Raw genomic sequence first — 25,347 nt, forward strand, 5'->3', positions numbered from 1 at the left:
CGGATCACTTTCAGTAGGTACTAACCACGGCCGACTGTGAGCATCCCACTAGCCGTGCCATTTTGGATATGCTCTAACCCAGTTGCCTGGCCATTACAATTTTGCCTTTGTCAAACTCGCTTAAGTCTGCTGCCTTTCCCATCTGAAGAATAAGGGTAATACTAATTAACGGAGCTCAGTATCAGGTGTTTTTTATGCCATGTCCCGACCCACGCACGTGCCATAGTTCACCTGCAGTTGCTTCGATTTGCATAACGACTTGCTGGTCATAATGTTTTGGCTCATCGGTGTATATAGTCATACTGTATTGGTTACAGGTCCAGGTAACCTCCATATTTAGCTTTAAAATGATTTTCGGCAGTCTGTTTGAAAATAGCCTTCAAGTAGCAAATTAAAAGTTAGCTCTTAATTAAAGCAAATTGGGCTACTTTTAGGCATAACTTTGGGGCTGTCCCCTGAGTCCCAGAAAGTCCCAAAGAGGTGAAACTTTTATTTTGGTACCTGGTCAAATTATTTATTTTTGGTAATTTTTGCGGCACCACCTGTTGAATAGAAGTGAAGTTATAAAATCATAAATTTTAGTGAGTTTTAGTTTAGTGATATTGTAGAATATGATACCACATTGGTTAAGATGGCCACTGGAAATTTTCAGTGTTATCTCTATGGGACTCATGAAAAACTGTCTCTAGGTCTTATTGATTGGTTATTTGTGTATATATATTGATTTTTAACATAATTTAGTTCTGATTTAGTACTATAGGACTGATTCTAGTGCTGGTAATTTTTATTGTTATTTTAAACTTGGTAGTTATCAAGCTTTATTTTGCTAATTGTGTTTTTAATCTGTATTGTTCTACAATGTTTGATGAAAATTCACCATCATCTTTGTCCCCTATGCTGGACAACTTAATAGTTGCTCCAGAGTTATTGGAAGCAGGGCTGCAGGATCTGCAGCAACCATTTATTAAGTTTGTTAACATACTTGGGGAGGAGTTTCCGCCATTGTCTCAGGCTCAAGTTGAACCTGATTATAGTAATGTAAATATTTCAAATTCGGATCAGTTAAACAACATTGCAAATTTAGATTTCATATTTGCACTAAAAATTATTTATTAGATGTGTTTAAGAGTGGTGTGAAAATTACAGCCACCATGATAGTGGACATAGCAAAAATTTTCAGTTCTATGGAAAGGATGGTATTGGACCTCACAACAGAGAATGCTAAATTAAAAGCTAAACATGAAAATAGAAGCTGGAAAACAGGTTTTCCAGTGACTAGTCGTGCAGCTGCTACCGCTACCAATGTAGGCAAACAGGTTACTGTTAATGTGTTACACAAGGGTACTCAGACAAAACATATTGTTAGTCAGCGCTATGGAAGGATGTGAAATGAAGTCCAGCAAAGATATCAAACAAATGGTTTCTAAAAGTTTTAAAGAATTTTAAAAAGGTTAAAATAAAATCAAGAAAGGTCTGAGATATGGGTATTTTAAACGAAGCTGCATCCAAGGGAAACCTTGATAAATTAAAGAATTGTCAGAAATTTGGTGAAAACAAATTAAATGTGGATTTTCCAAAGAAGTTAAATCCAATGTTAATAGCCTGTGACACTGGAAAAGATGTTAGTGATGAGGAATTTTTAGAAGATCTTTATGGTAAAAATGTTGTGGAACATGGAATCACAGAGGATTTTAGGAAATCCGTTAAAATAAGATTTAAATTAATGTCTAGAAATAAAAACAACGCACGTTGGGTATTCCAAGCTCTTGCACCACCTGTCAGGAGAATTTTGATAAATTCTGGGAGGAAGATTTTCACTGGTTGGTCCTCACATGGTATAAAAGACTTTCTAATAGCCTCACATTTTCGTTGTTTGAATTACAAGTATTCTGCAAGGAATTGTCATCAGACTGAAAACAGGTGTGGACATTGTGATGAGGTAGGTCACCAAGTTGGCGATTGAAAGAAAGAAAATGCTGAACATTCATACTGGGATGTAAAGTGTCCTGAATACATAAGAGCTCAGGAGGCAACCAAAATTAGAACAAATTATGTATAATATGTATTTAACAGATACAAATGTTAGTGAAAGTATCAAGGCACTTCAATTAAATTGTCAATGTTCGGCAATAATTATGAATGATATTTCTATATTAGCAGATAAACAACATATTAAAATTCTCATTAAAGGCTTATCATTTAGCACTAAGATTGTACAATCTATCACTGGACAGGTATTTCGAACAAATGGAGGGGTGAAGCGGAAGGGTTTTTTTTTTTTTTTTGGCTGATGCTGCATAAGCTTGCTTTCTTGCATCATATGCCTCTACTAATGCTAATGCTAAAATTTCTGGCATGAGGGGAAATGCAGTTTCTAGGATCTGGGCTGCTGTGGCTGTCCTGGATCCTGGTATTACTGTAACCCAAACTGTGGGGTTATGTTCTACACATTCAGCTTGTGCATGCCTTGAAGGACTGTTCGGGCAAATTTTTATAATTTTAATATATTTTCAATGTAGTAAGCAGAATCAACAAATTGAAGCATGTTTAAATTATTTAGAACAGGCATTACTCAAATTGGCAGGCAAAAATGTAGTAATTTGTATGGATGCAAATGCCTCCTCCACATAGTGGATAAATCCTGATACTGATCAAAAGGGAGATCTATTGGAACAACTTATATTTGCTAAGAATTTGTCCCTTTGGAACACCTGGGCATCCCCCTACATCTATGACTGTAAATGGTCAATCATATATTGATCTGACTGTATCAAACGGTGCCTTCAGACGTAATATTAAGGATTGGGAGGTCCATCTTTCTTGCTCGGCAAACGACCATTGTGCGATAACTTTCGAAATTCTTTCAGGCCCAAATTTGACTTATACTAGAAAATAGCATTATTAATGTTAATAATAATGAACTCACTAATAGCATTATTAGTGAGTTCAGGCTAAGTATTATTAAAGAATTCACAAGTGCTGAATTATTGAGGTTGATTTTGAATAGATTTGATAGTGTTACAGCCATGGGTATGGTTGCAACAGACCACTTGATGTTGATGAGGAGTTGTTCAGCTGATAAACTTTATCAAGTTTAATGTTTTTAAATGGAGTAAATAATATGTTAAGGCTGTAGTGACTGAGTTGTGGAATTGTTGAGCTGACAGACCTTTTAATGTAATTTAAATGAAATTGGCCATTGTTGTATGCTGATAATGGGCCTCTAGTAATGTGCATGTCTTAAGTGAGAGGGCCGTTGAGTTCTAACCTGAGGCTAGAACTTAAGGAATAAACAAACTCAGTTCCATTGATAAATGAAATAAAGACAAATTTAAACTTGTGACTCAGACCTTGCGAATCCAAACTTGAACCTTTACTGACAAACTGTATTGGAAGAAGGAAGTTGACTATGATATGGAGCTGAAACGAGGTTTATGGGAACCCAGTAACACATTAAATGTTTTGAATGTTTAAATAGTAAGGACTGGTGTGTTCAGCATGGAACTGAAATGATAATTTAGCTTATGTTGCTTTAAGGCTCTCAGACAGGTTGTATATGGTTAATGACAAGATAAAAGGTAGTTATTCTTGAGTGTTACAGTAATTAACTATTTCACTATGTTTAGTGCATTCTTGAGGTCAGGTTATTAACGTAGTGAGTTCAGGCTGAGTAGATGATTTGACAACACTCTTTTGGAATGCAAATGTAGAAGTATGCATGTATATTATTGTTTGTCTCCAGTGTTTGGGCAACACTTGGAGCGGAAAGTTAACTAATGGTTAGTGGCCTAAATGCTTTGTAGCTTGGTGTTGGAGTTGTTGGCTTTAGATGTTTTGTTCCGCCACTTATGGACTGTTGTCTACAGATTGGTGATGTAAATTTATGGAAGTTGTGTTATATAGGAACTGTTACATCAAGATTAGTGTGTACTGATGCAGTGCACTGGAGTTGTTAACACTTATGAAAGTTTTGTTTTGAGAGTTAATTATTGTTATTATGCTGATGTACTAGATACACATTGGCTTTATATATTTATTCCGTCTATTTAATTTGTAAATGTAAAATTATTATTTAGATCAGATTGGTCTTGTCCCAGCCATAGTCTGGGCTTTTGTTAAATTGAGTTGTATCCCAGTTAAGTTGACTGGGATACTCGCAGGATCAGTTATACTATGTACAGTTAGGATAGATAGTTTTCTGTCCACTAGTATACTTCTACACTTCTTTACTTTACTCTATCTAAGTCCTATTCTTCTGTTTCAGGGGTGCCTTCTTTCATCCTCTTGCTTTCTGTCTACTCTCCTTCCTTCCTTCCTTCCCACTCCCATACTTCTCCCTCTAAATTCCTTTTTCTTTCATACGTTCCAATTCATTTCATACAAGTAAGAGTGTCAGCTAGAAAGTAGTCCCTGGTATGCCTCTACGTGGCTAGGAATGAAAGTCAGGGGGCAGGGGACTAGGCATCCCCTGGCTATGAAGTTGTCAGGTGCTGGCACTCAATATACTTGTGGCAAAGGCACCTCCATAGCCAGGTGGGCAGGAGCAGCAGTGTGTAGCACATGCTTTTTGATTAGACTGGGGTTCGAGCCTGTGACCACCAAATACGGAGGATGCGGAAAGGTCAGGGAATGATCACTGCATATCCCTGGAGCAATATGGCCTTAGTTGCTAATGCTCCTAAAAACCAAATAACAACTTGTGACAGGGCTCTAAAGTTGATCTGATTAAATTCTCTCAGAGCACATACAGTTGTGGATCAAATCAGGCTTAAAGCAGAGGAAAATAATATAGATACCTGGTAATCCAAGAGCCATATACTCAACTCATCAGAGTAGGGTTCAGGGAAACCCTAGAACATACACAATAATAAAACCTTTACATGAAACCTCAATAACAGCAATAGTAATTAGAAATCCTTCTCTTACAATTACAAAGGTTAACTCTCTATGTTATTTTAGCAGTTTGTGCACAAATAATTTGTCAAATAGGATCCTTTCACACTGTATCCCTCTACTGTATGCCAGGAGAGGATATAAATCTCAGCATTCATTATCTACAAAATGTACTGACAGTTCTTACAAATTCTAAGATAATAGTCTCCATGGATGGCAAACGTTGGCTAAGCCTTTGGCACAGCCATAAAGTTGACAGACCAGGAACACATAATGGCCAGCTCCTAACAGACTACCTAGCCACTTTTACCCTACAGGTAATAAATAGACCCCACAATCTACCTACCTACAGTAGTACACTGTGGAAAGTGATATATAGATATAACTTTGGCTGCTACTTCCATATCCACCAAAATTACAGATTGGATGGTCCACAGGGCTATAACTTTTACCTTAAAGAGACAAATAGACAGCCAGATACAGCCACCCCAAGATATAATCATATACAACTTAGAGAAAGCCAACTGGTAGACCTTCACAGATGAAATCCAAAACCAAATAGAACAGCAGCAGACACAGATCCATAACAACAACTACAGCCCGGATGAACACAACTTAAATGTCGCTACTATGCTTCAAAAAGCATCCAATCTAGCAATACCAAAAAAAAACCCGAAGAAAAATGCTGTTCCCTGGTGGTGCCCTGAACTTGATATACTCCGGCGAAGGGGGCACCAGGCCAGAAAACATTTCCAGAGAGCAAAGGAAATTTAGCTCCAGAATGAGGTTGATGCTCTGAGAGATTCCCATAGGACTCTTAGAAACTCATACACTGCTCAAATAAGGACAAAAAAAGATGGAAAGTTGGTGGGGACGTCCAGTAATGCACAACTCTTGGTTATGCATTGTGGCAATCCTATGGTCTACAGGATTGCCACCAACAAACTGCCAAGAGGTGATGTGGTGAACTCCACAATTAAGATGGATGGAACCCCAACTCACACTTGGGAGGACTCTGTAAATAACATATTAGATTATTTATTCCAATCTGAGAAACAGGAATTAACCCAGACTCAGAGTGACACAATAGCCATCAACATAAATTATAGCAATATGTCAATAGAACCACCCTTCACCATGGAAGAACTTCAAGCAGCACTCTTAAAAACCAAAAACAGTTAGTGCCCTGGACCTGACTTAATTGAAATAGAAACCATTAAAAAGTTGGCAGAAATTTCTCCTGATACTCTACTGAACTTATTTAATCATTGCTTGGCTGCGGGTTTATTCCCACAAGCATAGAAACTAGCTATAATTAGATTAATCTTAAAGAATCTGGGAAAAAATTCTACTGAACCTAAATCATACAGACATAGCTTTATTGCCTGCCTGTTCTAGGAAACATAATGGAATGCCTGCTGCACTATAGACTTAATTTATATTATACTGAGGCCAACTAAATTCTGAACAGCAATTTGGTTTCAAGCAAGGATCCTCAACTAAGGATGCCATGTACTATATCCTAACAACAGTAAATAATAGTGATCAAAAGTACATGCTGGCAATATCTATTGACTTCGCTGGTGCATTTGACATCCTCTGGTAGCCAAGTATCTTCAGAAGACTCCACCAGGCAAATATACCATAAAATCAATATCAATGCATAAATACCTATCTTGGTAACAGATGTGTAGCAATGCGCACACAATTCCAAGAAATAAAATGCCCAGTTACAAAAGGTTGCCCACAGGGTTCAGTACTAGGTCAATTCTTTTGGACCTCAGTGCTTGATGATTTCCTGACAAAACATTTAGGCTCTACAGAGATGGTCACCTTTGCTGACGACCTTGTCATATTGGTAAAAGGTAACACTGGAAGGGTAGTGGAAGAAAGAGTAAACATGGCACTCAAACAACTGCAGGAATGGGCACTAACACACATGCTTCAAATTTCAGCAGAAAAAACTAAATGTGTTCTACCAAAAGGAAATCTAAATATAAGACAACCACCAGTGATAAAAATAGGTGATACCTCAATTCACATGAACCAAGAATTGAAATCATCATCATCATCAGCCATTTTCAATCCACTGCAGGATGAAGGCCTCTCCAGCAACTTTCCAGTTCCTTCTGTTTTGAGCACTGGCCATCCATTTACTACCCACAAACTCATGAATTTCATCTATCCATCTCTGCCTTTGTCTTCCAGGTTTTCTTCTAGCTCCTCTTGGATACCATTCTGTTATTTTCTTAGTCCATCTGTCATCATGTCTTCGAGCTATGTGTCCTGCCCAAGACCATTTTAGTTCTTTAGTTTTGATAAGAATGTCCTTTACTTGAGTCTGCTGCCTAATCCATGTGTTTCTCTTCTTATCTAACAGTCTGATTCCCAATATAATTCGTTCCATTCTTCGCTGTGTAGTTCTCAGCTTCTCTTCCATTCTTTTGGTGAGTGCCCAAGTTTCACTTCCATAAGTCATGGTGGGGAGTATACATTGATTCATTATTTTACGTTTCAGACAAACTGGGATATTGCTCTTCAGTATGTGACTATATTTCCTGAATGCTATCCATCCAAAATTTATTCTTCTCTTGACTTCCAGCCATTTATCATTATTACAGCTAATAACTTGTCCCAGATAAGTATATGACTCCACCTTTTCAATTACTGCTCCTTCAATCATTATTTCCCTTTCTGTGGCATACTTGTTCATCATTACTTTTGTTTTAGCCATATTCATCTTTAGTCCAAAATCCTTACTAACTGTGCATAACTGATTAAGATTTTCCTCTAATTCTTTGGGATCATGGCTTATAATAACAATGTCATCTGCAAATCGTAAATGGTTTAGGTACTCTCCGTTCACATTGACTCCTTTCTGCGACCAGTCTAATCTTCTGAAAGCTTCCTCAAGGGCAGCAGTAAACAGCTTCGAAGATATTATGTCTCCTTGTCGAACTCCTTTCTCGATTTTAAATTTGCTACTGTCTTTGTCTAGTCTAATAAAGGAGGTAGCACTCTCATATATTTTCTTCAAAATCATAATATATGGGGTATCTATGCCTTGTCTTTCCAGTGCCCGAAACATTGCCTTATGCTGTATGGAGTCAAATGCCTTTTCATAATCCACAAATGCCAGGCATAATGGTGTTTTATATTCATTTGCTTTCTCCATGAGCTGTGATATTATGTGAAGGTGATCCATAGTTGAGAATCCTGTCCTAAAGCCAGCTTGCTCTTTCGGTTGATTCTCATCAAGTATTCTTTCTAATCTGTTAGTAATGACCCTTGTGAACAACTTGTAGATGTGGGATAACAAGCTAATTGGTCTATAATTTCCAATTTCTGATTTATCTCCTTTCTTATGCAGCAAAACTATGATTGCATTATTCCACTGCTTAGGCGTCACACCTTTTCTAATGCACTTTGTGAAGAGCCTTGCCAGTTTTTGTGTTATGTCTCTTCCTCCCAATTTTAACAACTCTACAGTAACTTCATCTTCCCCCGGGGCTTTCCGATTCTTCATTTTCTTCAATGCATGTTCTACCTCATCAGGAAGAATATCGGGTATGTCGTATGTGTTGCTACTTTGCAATCCATCTTCCCCACTGCTGGTATCATTCCCTCGCTCCTTGTATAAATCTCTATAGTATTGAAATACTTAGAATTGAAATACTTAGGCATAATTCTAGACTTCAAATTAAAATTCTATCCACACTTTACATACTTGGCCAAAAAAAGTCCAAAACTATGCCGGAATGATTGCAAGAACCAGCCGAGCTGATTGGGGTCTCAAGCACAGAACTCTGGCACTTATTTACTGAGCAGTGTTTTTACCTGTAATCTCCTATGGTGCTTACATATAGTTCCATTGCACAGCCATAGTTAGAAACAGAACAAAATTAAATAGTATTCAAAGAACAATCTTATTAACAATAACCAGAGTATGCTGTACAGTTAGTATCCAGGCTCTGCAAATTTTGGCCAGTATCCTATCACTGCACCTTGAAAATGCAAAAAAAAGGGCTATGTTATAAACAGCAAAGGTAAAGAAAGCCAACAATGAGAACAACGAGAAACAGATAACTTATGCGGAAAATTAGGTTCCCGATATGGCACTCTAGCGCTGCTCGCTTGGTAAACAGACAACAGGTGTTATTGGTCTGGAGCAAAAGTCAAGAGCGATAATGATTGACAGGTAGGCATGGCAAACGATGTGCTGATTAGTGGTGAACACAACACACGATAACATCGGTTTAGTATCACTTTAGTAGCACTAATGGTGACTTGCCTCAATGGTAACTTGCCCTAATGGTGAAAAAAGGGTCAGGTTACCTCCACTTAAATCCCATGGGAGCTTGAACCCCTCCCAAAATGGAGGGGGTAACCTAACCTTTTTTCTTTAGAATCATGGGTGAACTAGGGCATAAATTGTTTATTAACACATTTTTAATTTATTATTACTGTGCTTTTATTTATAAAGACACTCATGCGGATACACACGTATCATAATGTCAATCAACACCTCAATAGCTATTCACTATATATATATATATATAAAGAACCTTTCTTTCTTTTCCTATTATTTCCTAACCTAACGTTTAAGGTTAGGTCACAAAATATAAGGAAACCTTTTCTATTATTACCTAACCTACCATTTAAGGTCAGGTTACGAAATATAACGAAAAATAAAGAAACCTTTTCCTTTTTTTCATAACCAAACCTAAATCAACAATATAGTAAAAACACTCACGAACTCCAAAAATCTGCTTTTAATAACGAGAAAAAAATATAATGAAGAACATAAAAATGAATGGAACAAAACTTTTATTAATTTAGTTTTCCTCAAAAAATCAACCGACATTTTATTTTTTCTTACAAATTTCTTCCATCTTTAAAAGATTCATCGCTACTATTACCTGTTTACCGTTCATCACTATTATACACCGTTCTTTACTCATAAATACACATTATAATGTCAACCAATGACTACACAGTAGCTTGTCATCTGTTGCACCCACTCACCAATCATTCATCATTTGTTACACCTACCTGTCAATCAATATATCCTTCTCGATTTTGGCTCCAGACTGATAACACCTACTGTCTGTTTACCGAGCAAGCAGCACTAGAGTCCGGTGTCGGGAAACTAATTTTCCACGTAAGTTATCCACATTTCTAGTCATTCTCGTTTTGGCTTTCTTTACCTTAGCCTTATAGACTTAAAAAAGGAATCCCCATGGGTTTCCTAGGCATAACCCCAAACCTAGCCAATGACATCAAGGCAGAGAAATGAAAAATTGCCACACAACGTCAGATATGGCAAACTGAATGAGAGCAAGAGACCAAAAAAGAAGGTGCTACTACCAAAAAGTTTTTTCCACAGGTGACTATGGTTAGCCCAAAAAAACCACCTAAGTGGTATGCTCCAGGACTTTATACCACATTTCTATTGACAGATCATGGATCCCTTAAAGCTAAATTGCACTCTTTGGGACTGGCCGATGACCCCCATTGTACTTGTGGCGAAAGTGAGGATTGGGCCCACATTCTATATGACTGTGTAATCTATGAAAATCAACGTAGGCAGTTAATCACAGAAATTGGATCCCTTCTTAGGGGCCAAGAACACCAATTCATCATGGAGAAAGCGTTTTTACAAGGCCTTCACCAAGTATGCTCAAAACATTTTTGAAATTCACCAAAACTTGCAGAGACAGGCTCTTCAACTAGTCCCTGTACCAAATCAACAGGCCAGATATATAACCAGCCCATTTCCCTCCCCATGCCCAGTGAATGATAAAATCTCTACATGACTGAACATATCTGAATTGACTCAGAAATTACAGGACTTTACCAGATTTGACACCTTTTCTCTGGGGACCCTTTTAGCTCATTTTCAGAGGTAGAAAAATAGCCAAATGTGACTGATGGGAATAAAGGCAGATTGGTACTGCCCTCATCATAGTATATGCCTAACCAAAATAGACTTAATTTCCTAACTTGACAATACTCATGGAAAGGACTTTAAAGAGACTAGTATAGACATACAGCCAGGGTTACCTGTCAGCTGGAAAAAATTAGTAAGATGCAGCTTTCTGAAGTATGCTAGTATGAATGAATGGGAACTGGAGTGAAAGGGCGAGTGAATGTAAAGGTGAGAGCAGGAAAGAAAATGCTAGGAAGGGTGAGTGAATTATAATGTATGACTCTGGGGATGAATGTGTGAGAAAGGGTGAGTGCTGAAAGAGTAAATATGGAAATTGAGTGAAATTAGTTGTGTAAAAGTAAAGGATGAGTGTGAGTGAATGACTGTGGAGTCAGTGAAATGGGCTGTGTGATGAAAAAAAAAAGGGTGTGCTTGGATGAGTGAATAAATGCGAGAAATAGAGTGCAATGTATAGTGAATGTATAAATGTCAAAGGCAGAATGTAAAAGTATGATAGGAAGTTTGTTTAAATAATTTTAGTATTAATTAGTGTAATTGTTATGTAAATGTGTGTGTTTTTGTTTCATTGATCAATTAGATATGTAGATAAATATTCTCCTAAATTTGATTATTTGCATGTCATTTAAATTAGTGTGAGCTTTCTTTAAATTATTACTTGTTTAATTATTGCTTTGTTTTAAATTGACAGCATACCCCACCCCTGATGTGAATGATAGATGAATGGAACAAAAAAAAAAGTATAAAAAACTTGTAAAATGTAAACACTATAAAATGTTGCCTTGAAATGTAGGGGGAGAGAACTATAAAATATAAAATGTGAAAAAAAAAAAAAAGTATAAAATATAAAAAAAAAAAAAAATGGTACAAGCGAATGATATAAATTACATGTTTTTTTCCAGCCTCTCCATCAGATAGACAGATGGCCATGAGAACCTTATGGACCCAAGGTCATCCATGCTGTTTGCTGTTCCTAGCTGGCATGGTGTGGGATGCTGACACTGGCCGTTTGGGTTAGCCCAGGCTAGTGTGGGACTGCAGTGTCTGATGTGTCGGATCCCTTTCCCCATGTTCTTCATTCCTACCACCTGGAGTGGTTGTGTCTCCTCTCCATCCCCTTCCCCCACCCTGGGTGGACCCTACCCTTATTTGCCTGGTGGCTGACGCCACCACCCTCTTTCACTTCCACCCATGGATCAGGATAGGCTTCCTGTTCCAGGGAACCGTTACTGTCATCCCTTTCCAACCAGGCGAGCTCCTTTGCTTCAGCCCCCTCTTTTCTTCTCGCCCCTTTTATCCCACTTTTGTCTCTCTCCCCCTATTTCCTTTCCAATAAAATTTTATTTTTTTATTTTTTCTGGGCACTCCCTGGAAGCCTGGGCTACCCCAGGGTTTGCCTCTCCAGAGCTATTCTCTCCTATGGTCCTCGCCCGCCTCCCTGGGGGTGGTGATGGAAACATGGGGATGTTGGTGGCTCTTAACAGGTCCCCAGGCTAAGTGGCCAGAAGAACAACACAACCTACACTAATACCCAATACATACACTAACACACACATTCTGGCCTTATACAGAGTATTGCTACACAGAGTAACAACGCTTAGTTGGGAGAACTCCCGGTGCTACCAGACAAAAAAACACTATGCCACTAACACTCAACATAGCAACACGCATACTTACAGACCTACATACATACATTTGCTGGCTTTGGCCTTATTTGGCCTATTGTACTTTCAGATGCTATAGCAGCATATAGGAGAAACCCTGGAGATCGCAATTAAAACAAACACACCTTGAACCACAGAATCATGAGGAACTATTAAAAAAAAATGCTTGCTTTTTATACATTGACTTGTTTTATCCATCATTGCTTAAAATTTGCAGATCATTAAAAAAAATTATAGTTAGAACTATTTATATTAATTTCTTACAAATAAGCTGAAAATAAATATAAAATCAAATCGAGAATGGGAATTGTTTGATATTTTTGTTTTTCACAGAAATGATCATATAATATAACAGAATCATCTGATATCCTACATTCCAAAGCTGGATTTTAAGGATTTCTGAAGTATTCAAAAAATATATATCTCGGAATACTGAAATATTCCAAAGTATATAATCAAAATTCATCTCAAAAACACAAAACAGAAAAAAAAAAAAAAAAAGCAAAAATTAATGTATACTCATTTACCATTTTCTATGCATCTGAAAACTTGTGCTAATGAAGATACATCAGTTGGTGGAATGGCGTATAATACCCAGTCTCCAAATTCTTCTTTGAGTTTAGCCATTGAAAAATTCTGCATAATAAAATTCTTTGCAAGACTTAATTTTTTAGTTTCATCAGCTTTACCATTAGAAGAAACCTTCACTTCCAGTAAATATCCTTCTCCATACTTATTTTTTAAATGCTGAGTGGACCCAAGACATCTGAAACATAAAGGCAAGAGATCCCATAAATAACCTATTACTGAAAAACCATTTCACTTTATTTATAAAATCGTTATTATAATTAAAATATTAAAAAGTAATATGAAATGCAGAATTGTAATGACACATGGTATTGCAAGAAACACTATGCTACTTATATTTCATATAAGTTTTGAAAAGCTGCCTATTGTACTCTCAGATTGTATTTATGGATATATTAAAATACAGAATTCAAGAAAATGTTCAAAGTAACTTTTCTATGCAGTAGCATAACTAGCAGAAACCTTTAGTTCCTATCAATGATGTTAAGTGTCATAGTGTTCCATGCAATTTTACTTTGCATAGTGTAAACATTTAATAATTATATTAATACTAATCTCATTACTATAAGATATGATAGAGAAAGAACATACACATTATCTACAATGTCAATGGATACTGAATTAACCCTTTCACGTGTGAGTTCACAAGATGAGCTGAGTGCTCTTGGCAATGCACACAGGCAGTTGCTGGTGAGTTTCTGATGGTACAGACTCTCTGAATGAGTTTCTTTGTGAATTTTTTAAAGTTTTTTTAAAAATGAATACCCTGAACTTTTTTTTTTTAATTTTTAGCTTTTAATTTACTTTTAATTTATGTTCTTGATATTAATTTATTCCTACTTTTAACATTTCTGGAAAACATTAGTGAAATTTTTTATATCAGAATTCCACAGAATTTATTCAATTGCAGCTTACAAAGCCCAAATTGGACAACTTAACCAGTGCAATGTTGTGTCACTTTGATGTGATATAAGCACTGGGAAAACAAAAATGAGAGTAGGAGTATGCTATATAGGCCTAACAATTGTAATGAGTATAATGAACTGTACAGACATAAAGAGTGGGCCAGTAAATCGGAATGTCTTATAATGGGGTGGGGGGGGATCTTTAACTTTTCAGATATTAACTGGAACTTGTGGATTGGTCACTAACAACACACTTGGCAGTAATTTTATGGATTTACTGGGTGACTGTTTTCTATAGCAGCATATTAGAGAGGCAAAAAGAGGAAGCAATACTCTTGATCTGATTATATTATCAGCAGCTACACTTCATGCATAATAATTTGCAGATAAAAGACCCACTAGGTAACAGTAATCACAGTGTACTGATGTGGGATTTACTTAAAGATGTAACTACTTGCATGTGCAAAGGGAGGGGGTTTTTGCTCTCATAAAGGTGACTATAATGGTCTCAGACAGTTTTTAAATTCTGTGAAGTTGGACCAACTAACGAAGGTACCACAGCAAATTCTAGATGGGAGGCATTCAGGGATGCAGTCGTAGAAGCTACTAGATTCACTTTTTATACTAACTAAGGCATACTGTTTGAGGCTTAGACCTAAATGGATGACAGATGAACATATGAGATTTGTGGCAGAGAAGAAAAATGCATGGGATGCATACAAATTACCAGGTGATAAAGATACCTAGAGTAGATGTAAACTAGTCTGCACTCATGTCAAAAAGGAGGTTAGGCAGCTAAGGCAGATTAAGAGAAGTCTCTGGCAAAAAATGCAAAGGAAAGAAAGGGGCAAAGAATTCTTTACTTATGTAAACACTAGAAGGAAGGAGATGAAACACATTGGTCCATTCAACAAGAATGGCTTAACTGTTGATAATCCTGCTACAAACTGAATAGATATTCTGAATCTACATTCACACATATGAGAACATTTTTAGGGATAGGGGAAGCCAGAAGTGTGTCAAATTTTAACAGGGAGCTGAATGATTTTGTGATAATTGAGAGGAGAGGGGAGAAGATATTGTTAAAGCTAAATATAAAAAAGTACCTGAGTTGGACAGATCTATCCAATTATGCTAAGGGAGGCAGCAAAAGAGGTAAGCAAACCTTTAGCCATGATTATGAGAGCATCATTTGGTTCAGGAGAGGTCCCTGTAGACCGGAGATATAGGAATGTATTCCTAATTCATAAAGGGTGGTCAAAGGGTGAAATGAGTAATTACAGACCTGTTAGCTTGATTTCTGTTTCTGAAAAAATAATGGAATCACAGGATAAAGAAGTAATGCAGGACCACCTAGACAGGAATGCTGTTGAACTTCAGCCACAGCATGGATTTTTAAGAGGTAATCTTGTCTGACCAACCTGATTGATACCATAATTTAGTAACAAAGGAAATGGATACAAAAAAATAATTTTTTACATCATATACCTAGATTTCAGAAAATATTTTGATACTGTTGCACATAGAAGACTACTATAATGTGACGTTATGGCAAATTACTGCTATCATTAAAGGGATTGTTTGGTGAGACAAGACAAAGAGTGGTTATCAAAGGGAATTGCTCTTCATGGACTAAGTTCCCCAGGGTTCAGTGTTGGCCCATTGCTTGGTGAAGACATACGAGCGGATGTCTTCAAAAATATCATTAATTAAGCTCGTATTAAACTTAATGTATGAGTTTGGAGATGATACAAAGGTTGACAGAGTGGTTTATGACAGTAATCAGGGTATGCTACTGCAACAAGATCTGGAAAAAATTAGCAGATGGGTTGAGAAATGGTAGTTGAAGTTTAACATTGACAAATGTAAGGTACTGCAGTTCATAGTAGTAGTAATCTCAGATTAATGTACCAACTGTGTGATACTACACACAGTGTAGAGGAAAATGAAAAAGTTCTTGGTGTAATTGTGAAGTCAAATGTGAAGTTCTTTGAACAGTGCAGACAGGCTGCCAAGACAGCCCTTGCAGTTGCATTAGCATTAGTAGAGGCATATGATGCAAGAAAGCAAGCTTATGCAGCATCAGCCAAAAAAAAAAAAAAACTTCCATTTCACCCCTCCATTCGTTTGAAATACCTGTCCAGCTGAGCCTTAAATTTATTTAGGCTATCAACCTCCACAACAAGGAATGGAAGTCTGTTCCACCAACCAACTACCCGCTGGCTAAAGACAAATTTCCGCACATCTGTCTCTCCTCAATTTGAATCTGAGCAAGAGAAAGAATCCCATCAGGATTGAGCATGCTCAAACCATTCAAGACTTTTAACACCTCTATCAGATCACCTCGCCAGTGCCTAGTCTCCAGACACTAATTTACTTAAAAACTTAAGCCTTTCTTCGTAATAGCATCCCTTTGTTCCATTCACTAATCTTGTTGCCCTTCTCTGTACTCGTTCCACCAGCTCTACATCCTTCTTGAAATGAGGCCTCCAGACCTGTATACAGTACTCAAGGTGTGGCCTGACCATTGCCTTATACAAGGGAATAATCACCTCCTTATCCCTGCTAGAAAAATTCCTGTATATCATTGACAAGACACCATGAGCTACTCTTTCAGCCCATCTGCACTGCTCGGGAGAACTTCTTATCTGCCTGCACAATTACCCCCAGGTCCTTTTCATTCTCTACCACTATCAGTGTAGTACCACAGAATTGATACATTGCTCTGGGGTTGCTGTTTCCCATATGTAGTACTTTACATTTGTCAAGGTTAAACTTCATTTTCCACCTCTCAGCCCATCTGCTCAACCTTTCCAGATCCTGTTGCAGCAGCATAGTGTCAGTTTTCTGTATTTATCATTTATAAATACAGAAAACAATAATGGACCCAACACTGAACCCTGAGGGACTCCACTAATAACATTAGTCCACGATGAGCAGTGTCCATTGATTGCCACTCTCTGTCTTCTCTCCCTAAACCACCACTTTATCCATAGCAGCAATTTGCCTCCAATGCCACACTGCTCCAATTTGTGCAGCAGTCTTCCATGTGCAACAGTATCAAAAGCCTTTCTAAGATCCAAGTATATAATATCAAAGTTATTCCCTGCATCCAGCTCTTTTGTGACTGCATCATAGTATCCAATCAAATTGGTCAGGCAAGACTTCCCCTTACCAAAACCATACTGTGTCCGAGCTATAACTGAAGTCTTGTCTAGATGATCCTGCAGTGCTTCTTTAACCAGTGCCTCCATTAATTTTCCTGGAACAGAAGTTAAACTCACAAGTCTATAATTACTTGTGTCAGCCTTTGATCCTCCTTTGTGAATTGGGTTCACATTTGCATGTCTCCAGTCTATGGGTACCTCCACTGAGGTGGTACCCATACAGGAAGAACTTTACTAGCAGGGATAAGGAGGTGATTATCCCATTGTACAAGGCAATGGTAGGCCACATCTTGAGTGCTGCATACTGGTCTGGAGGCCTAATTTTAGGAAGGATGTAGACCTGCTGGAAAGGGTGCAGAGAAGAGCAATGAGATTAGTGAGAGGAACAAAAGGATAGTCCTACAATGAAGGCTTTTTAGTTCTGCAAAGTACAGCATCTGGAGAATAGGAGATTTGATTGAGTTATTTAAAGCCTTGAATGGATTGAGTAAGCTCAATGCTGATGGCATTCTTCCTTTAGCTCAGATGATACATATGATGAGCATAAATTCAAATTGAGGAAAGATGAGTGCAGAATAGATGTGTGAAAATTTGCCTTCAGTCAGCAGGTGGTTGGTTGTTGGAACAAACATCCATCTATTGTGGTGGAAGTGGGTAGTTTGAATAAATTCAATGAAGAACTGGAAAAATTATTGGAGGGGATGGACAGGTGATGTGGGAATTATTTCTTTATTGGCTAACGCTTTATAATCTTGCTCATCCATCCCTTCTGAGTTATGCAATTCTATATTAGTCTTGTAATAACCATGTATTAGTCATTATTAAAGTAAAAATTATATAAATATAATATAATCAATAGAATACTCATTACGCAGAAAAACAATGAAAAAATTTAACATAATTGATGTAGATGATGTTTTTTTAATGCTAATTTCAAATGTGTAGCACAACTGTTCCCAGCATCCTCAGTTTGGAAGATATTTTGTAATTTAGTTTTTATGTACTTAGATTTTGGTTCATATTAGGTTGACTGCTGATTGAGAGGTGCAGAGTCAGTTCCCAGACAGGTCAATCAGACAGAGCTATAAGTGTGTGAGTGAATGTTGTTATATATCACCAAACTCTTGATTTTTTTTTTATGGTATCAATTGCAGTTGACTGTTCTTTTAAAATGTCCCATCAGTGTGTTATTTATTTATTATTATTATTATTATTACTAGCAATATAGTGCAAGGAAGCCTGAGGCTTATTCTGCACCAGCTAAAAAAAAATTTCCAAGTTACCCTGAGAGAGAGAGAGAGAGAGAGAGAGAGAGAGAGAGAGAGAGAGAGAGAGAGAAGTAGAAGGAAATCACCAAGAAAGAGAAGAACAATGATATCCAGCTCAGAACCCTGGGTGTGCCAAGCCCATACTCACCAGATGTGAGCCCCTGGGGTTACGATATAGCTTTTGTAAACACTAGAAGGAAAGAAAAAGGTGTGTGTGTGTGTGTGTGTGTGTGTGTGTGTGTGTGTGTGTGTGTGTGTGTGTGTGTGTGATAATTACTAAATTAAATCTCACAGGCAATCTATAACATCAATATTAAAGAAAGCATATAAACTTCACTTTGGCTGAAAATTAGGGGTGATCAGAACAAGAACTGGGTTCATTATATATGCTGCAAAATTGTTCTTTGTGTCTCAGAGGTTGATTGAAAATTAAATGAAGTATTCACTACAGTATTTCCATGGTGTGGAAGGAACTAACCAATGATGTCAATGGCTGCTATTTTTGCATAATTCAAATTGAAGGATAGAAAAGGAAAGAGAAGGGGAAAAAACTAAGTATCCAAATATCCCATCAGCCATTAGTATTAGTAATGGCCGCATGGTGCAAGAAAGCCCTATGGCTTATGCTGCACCAGCCAAAAAAAAAAAAAAAAAAACCCAGAATAAAACAATGATAAAAAAAAAATAAATAAAATAATAATAATAATTAATAAAAGAAAAGGAAATTGAACATATCATTCTATGCCAGGGGTGGCCAACCTATGGTGCATGCACCAAACATGGCGCTTTGGAAGATTACAAGTGGTGCATTTCATCATAAAATTTCTCAAGTACCCAAAGCCCATATTGCCGATTCTTTGGTTCTATTTCCTTTCATTTCAGGTCCTTCCGCATATGGCTTAAGACACTCACCACCTTTTTTCCACTTACATGCACATAAACGTGTCAATTCCCTCAATTTAGCAAAAGAACTAAATTAAATAGTCTCCAAAAAAATGCATTTCTGAATTTTGACCGTAAGTGATCTATGGCTATGAAAATATATCGAGCACCTAGTCATCCATTCTTTTGTACGGCCGTTGCCTCCGGTGCCCGACACTATGCACAAGTGGGAAAATAAATGCAATACATGACTTTTTCAGGGGACTGAGAATATACAAATAGATCCTTTGTCGGAAGTCTTTCAAGTTAAAAGGAAAACAATGAAATGATAAATTTGAGGTATTTTCATCTACGAGAAATTTCCATCAATCACATTTCCAAATCGCATTTTGCCAACTCGAGAAATAGTAGGGGGGAGCTTCCCCACCCCTGCTCATCAGTTCATCGAAATTTTTCGACAGTTTACAATTGATATTCTGTGTGATATGACGTACATACTTGTGATCTGTTTGTTCTTTTTCAACATTTAGACTTCTACAGTTTTGTACTTTTCTGGTTTTTTTTTTTATTCCTTGTATCCACCACAGTGCAAAAGAAAATGAGCAAAAGAAAAGCAGAAAGTGATATTAAACGTGAATTTAATGAACAGTGGGAAAATGAATTGTTATTTATAGCAAGTTCATCAGGAAAACCGTTTTGCATTGTTTGTGAAAGTACTCTTTCACATAATAAAGCAAAAAAGCAGAAAAAAGCAAACCTTTACACATAAGAGCATCCTTGAATTACGAGGAGGTGCCCACGTACTGAAGATGTGCAAATGTATCTGTAATTCATAAAGGGGGATCAAGGGATGACACAAATAATTACAGACCTGTTAGTTAAACTTCTATTCCATAGAAAATAATGGAGTCACTGGTAAAAGAAGTAATGCTGGATCATCTAGACAAGACTGCAATTATACTTCAGGCACAGCATAGGTTTGTTAAGGAGAAATCTTGTCTGATCAATTTTATTGGATAGTATGATGTGCTCACAAAAGAAATGGATGCAAGAAAGCAAGCGTATGAGCTTATGTGGCATCAGCCAAAAAAAAAAAAAAATTTAACACAACCATTCCTGCGAAATGTTTGTCCAGTTCCTCCTTGAATTTATTTAAGCTATCAACTTCCACAATGACAGATGGAAGTTTGTTCCAGCAATCAATCACTTGCTGGCTAAAGGCAATTTCTGCACATCTATTCCACAACTGTCTTTCCTCAATTTGAATTTATGCCCCCTTAGGTTTGTAATCTGAGCAAGTGGAAGAATCCCATCAGAATTCAGTGTGCTCAACCCATTCAAGGCCTTATACTATTTCAGATCACCTCGCAGGTGCCTAGTCTCCAGCCGTTGCAATTTGCAGAACTTAAGCCTCTCTTGGTAACTGGATCCCTTCATTCCCCTCACCAAACTTGTTGCCCTTCTCTGTACATGATCAAGCAAATCTACATCCGTCCTAAAATGAGGCCTCCAGACCTGTATGCAGTATTCAAGGCATGGCCTGACCATTGCCTTATACAAAGGGATAATCACCTCCTTTTCCTTGCTAGAAAAATTCCTGTATATCATTGACAAAACTCCATGACCTGCTCTTGCAGCCTGTCTGCACAATTACTCCCAGGTCTTTTTTAATTTCTACTATCCTAAGTGTAGTACCACACAGTTGGTACGTTCCTATGGGGTTACTTCTATCCATATGCAGTACTTTGCATTTGTCAATGTTAAACTTCGTTTGCCACTTCTCAACCCATCTGCCCAAATTTTCTAGATCCTGTTGCAGTAGCACACTGCCATTACTGTCATTAACAACCCTGCCAACCTTTGTATCATCTGCAAATTTCAACACTAAGCCTCATATACCTTCATCAATATCATTGATAAATATACCAACACCGAACATTGTGGAACTCCACTAATAACATTAGTCCACGAAGATAAGCTTGCTTTCTTGTATCATATGCCACTACTAATGCTAACTTCTGTTAAGAAAAGTGTAATATAAATTTACAGGGCACATCTGTGGAGATGTCAAATTATCAGTATCTTTAGGTATACATCTAGGTATACAAAATATTGTTGCTTTTTTTGGACGAGTGGGACAGTCAAGCTAAGACCATTACATTATGAAAATAAGAATTTACAGATGACACAGGACGCTACTGGCAGGTCATTCAACTTCAGTGGTCGGGAACATCATGAGGTCTATGATAAAGGGTGCATTATAGAATTATTCTGAAGATGTACAATATTCTAAATGGATCACAATGCAACTTTTTAAAGGGAAAAATCTTGCTGGACCAATCCAAAATTTACAATGATGTGGTCATGGGATGCGGATGCAAAACTACCCAGAAGGTTATTGTATATCAATGAAGAAATAACAGGTACAATTCTTGTGATCAACAAAATAGTAACTAAGTGAAGTCCAGTCCATTAATTGTTCTCAGTTGCATTTGTACTCCCTGGTTTTTGTGTGCCATTCCAATGTGAAAATTCCACAGTAATTTTTCCCCCTTCTGTCGATGCCTAGTTTAACATTTTTGCTGCTGGCTTTGATGACCGCTTTGACCCGGGTTTGAAAGCCACAAAATTGAATCAATATGGATTGATAAAGGCAGTGACATTTTTGAGCTTTCTTTTCACTGTGACTGAATTAATCTGCCTCTATTGAAGGCTGCTTGACAAAAATCTGGTTTTCCTTCTGTGAAAATGAAGAAAAAGCTCTAAAAGTAGAGTAGTTCCCCCCCCCCCAAGTGGTTGTTGTTGTTGTTATGGGGTCCCCCCCCTCCAAGTGGATTAAAATTAATTTTCTGGCTCACCAACTGAGTTACTGATCTAATGTCACTATCACTTCTCTGATCATCTGTGAAGTCTGCACAAACAATTCTGAATAAGCTCAAGCCTGACTTGTAATGTTAACCATTGACACAAGTACAATGCTGAAATCTGCAGATAATATGAAGATCAGGTTAACAATACAATCAGGCTGAGCAATACAAAACAATACAAGTCAGGCTGAGCAATACAAAACAATACAAGTCAGGCTGAGCTTATACAGAATGATTTGTGCAGACTTCACAGATGATCAGAGAAATGGCAGTGACACTAGATCAGTAACTCAGCTGGTGAGCCAGAAAATTAGCTTTAATCCACTTGGAGGGGGGGTAACAACCCTACTTTTAGAACTTTTTATTCATTTTGACAGAAGAAAAACCAGATTTTTGTCAAGCAATCTTCACTAGAGGCAGATTAATTCAGTCACAGTGAAAAGAAAGCTCAAAAATCTCACTGCCTTTATCAATCCATATTGATTCAATTTTGTGGTTTTCAAACCCGGGTCAAAAAGGTCATCAAAGCCAGCAGCAAAAATGTTAAACAAGGCATCCACAGAAGGGGGATAAATTACTGTGGAATTTTCACGTTGGAATGGCACACAAAAGCCAGGGAGTACAAATGCAACTGAGAATAATTAATGGACTGGACTTTACTTAGTTACTATTTTGTTGATCACCAGAATAAACTGTCTCTCTGAGTGGACTAGGTTTACATGTTGCAAAATATAAGAAAAACCAATACTTTCTGGCAGTGGAAAGAGTACACTAAGAGTGGATATAGGTTGTAGGCACATTTTCCCTCCCCCTCTCTTTTGGCTACTGCACGATTACTTGACTTCCTTGCATATTTGTTGTTTACTAATACAGAAATCCTGTAACAAATCTTCTGCAGTCTTGTAATTTACAATAAAATATTATATTGAAAAATGACAATGCAAAGCAAATAATAACTACATCCCATTACATACCTTAGAGCTCCACACACCATAATGCCAACACGTGTACACAAAATTTCTGCCTCTTCCATGGAGTGGGTAGTGAGTGTAAAAGCTCGGTCACTTCCATTTGTGCAGATCTCTTTGACATAGTTCCACAAAAGTCTTTTAGATTTAGGATCCATTCCAGTAGAGGGCTCATCAAGAAGTAACATTTGTGTTCTTCCAAATATGGAAATGCCAAAACTCAGCTTTAAAAAAAAAAAGTGCATATATTTTCTATAAGATCATTATAGTAGTATAATATCAGTGTAGTTATTTGATGATGTATGAAAATCCCTCCTGTGATTTCACTGTAATTCTATTTATTCAGCATACTTGGGATCTGACAGCTGCCAGTTTCCAATGCACTTGATATCCAATGCTTGCCAAATTCCAGAAACACCTAGTATAGGTTGCTCTGGAATTGGGTGTATCAGGTTTAAAATATACTTAAAACACAAAATTAGTTAAAAAAAAAAAAAAAAAGGAAAAAAAAAAAAAAAAGTAACATGTTTATTAATTCACATGTCCCTTTTTCACTGTTCTGCTTTCAAATGAAGGAATGGTGAATTGGTTGGCATTAACTAAAGATAAATAATCAAGACAACTGGAAGAGGCTGGGGTACTGCAGAGACAGAGTCCAGAAGTTTAGGGTTGAGGCTCATACATATATTTTATAGATATTTTCTCAGAGGTGATTTGAATAAATACACTTTGTAACCTAAATTGTTTTCAAAATATGAACTAATTAAAACTCAATAAGTTACAATATACAGGGTGTTTCAAAAATATTGGTACAAACATTTAGGGGACGTAGGTAACATCTAAAGGAATGTGAATTGCATAGGAACCCATAACTGGAAACGTCACCGGTACATGGCACTGTTCATCAGTTCACGCGAGGGAAAATTTCTCGTTTACTCATTCAAGCAGTAGTTGCCGCACAAAGAGCATGCATCGATATACGAACTGTGAGTTGGCTAATCCATACACTAGCCAGACATGCGCCTAGTGTATGGATTTGCAGAGGGCAATGAAAGAGCCGTTCAATGAATTTATGGAGAACGCTTCCCTGACAGACATGTACCGGACCACCGTTTGTTTGTGCTTGTGCATCAAAATTTGTGTGATTATGGGTCATTTAGAGGTAACAGGAGTAGTGCAGGCAGACCACGTTCGACGCGAACTCCCGCCATGGAAGAAAGTGCATTGAATGCCGTCCAGAATATAATCCTACTACCAGCACACGTGCCGTTGCCTCTGCTTTAGGAGTGTCTCGTTGCAGTGTACAGCGTGTCTGGCACGACGATTCCTTACACCCCTTTCATCTCCAAAGGGTTCAGTTACTGCTCCCCCAAGATCATCCTGCACGTGTGGCTTTTGCGCAGTGGTTTCTCCAAGAAAGTGTTCAAGACTTGAATTTTCCAGCCTATGTTTTGTTCACAGATGAGGCTTATTTCACTCGGGAAGGCTTATTCAATCAGCACAATGCTCGTGTGTGGGCTCACTACAACCCACACGGTGTGCGCCCCCATGTGGCACAACATCACTTCGCAATAAATGTGTGGGCAGGTATGGTCAGTGACTACTTAGTCACTGACTATACCTGTTACCATCCCGCATGATCTCTGCTAAATATCGGTTCTTTCTTGAACAAGTTCTACCAGGGTTACTTGACGATGTTCCAGCAAATGTGAGATGCAACATTTGGTTTCAACATGACAGGGCGCCTGCCCATTATGGAAGGTGTGTTCGTGACCATTTGAACATGCGTTTTGGGCGTCGATGGATTGGCCGTGGTGGACCCGTTGCCTGACCCCCCGCGCTCACCTGATTTATCGAGCCTTGATTTCTTTCTGTGGGGCCTCAAATCTATCATGTATGAATCGCCTGTGGAGATGGAAATGGATCTCATGGCGAGACTCGTCTGCGCTGCTGCTACTGTCAAAGAAACTCCAGGTGTGTTCAACTGTGTCCGCCAATCCATGCTGCGTCGGTGTCACACATGCATCGCGTCTCATGGTGGAACCTTCGAGCATCTGTTGTAACATTATGAAATGCATCCATCTCGTACTCTATTGTTAATATTATGTCAAATAAATGTTGTCAAATAAATATTACTGTCTTGTGTCATTTCTGCTTTTTGTGCCTCTGCTACTACTTTCCCATGATGTTTCTGGTTA

The 25,347-nt window shown here is 37.7% G+C and overlaps 1 protein-coding gene across 1 annotated transcript in view; it reads right to left on the reverse strand.

The window, feature by feature from the left end:
• Window positions 1-25,347, reverse strand: part of LOC150091547 (cholesterol transporter ABCA5-like) — a 389,022-nt gene that overhangs the window by 31,818 nt on the left and 331,857 nt on the right. Inside the window, exons 25-26 of the mRNA XM_090376152.1 lie at window positions 23,156-23,373; window positions 13,032-13,270 (exon numbers count right to left, since the gene is read on the reverse strand). Of these exons, the coding sequence (XP_090232278.1) occupies window positions 13,032-13,270; window positions 23,156-23,373 (457 nt within the window). The remainder of the gene's footprint in view (window positions 1-13,031; window positions 13,271-23,155; window positions 23,374-25,347) is intronic.

This window comes from Mastigoproctus giganteus, chromosome 1 (assembly GCF_048544385.1).
Source record: "Mastigoproctus giganteus isolate SK-2022 chromosome 1, ASM4854438v1, whole genome shotgun sequence".
Classification (NCBI taxonomy): domain Eukaryota; kingdom Metazoa; phylum Arthropoda; class Arachnida; order Uropygi; family Thelyphonidae; genus Mastigoproctus; species Mastigoproctus giganteus.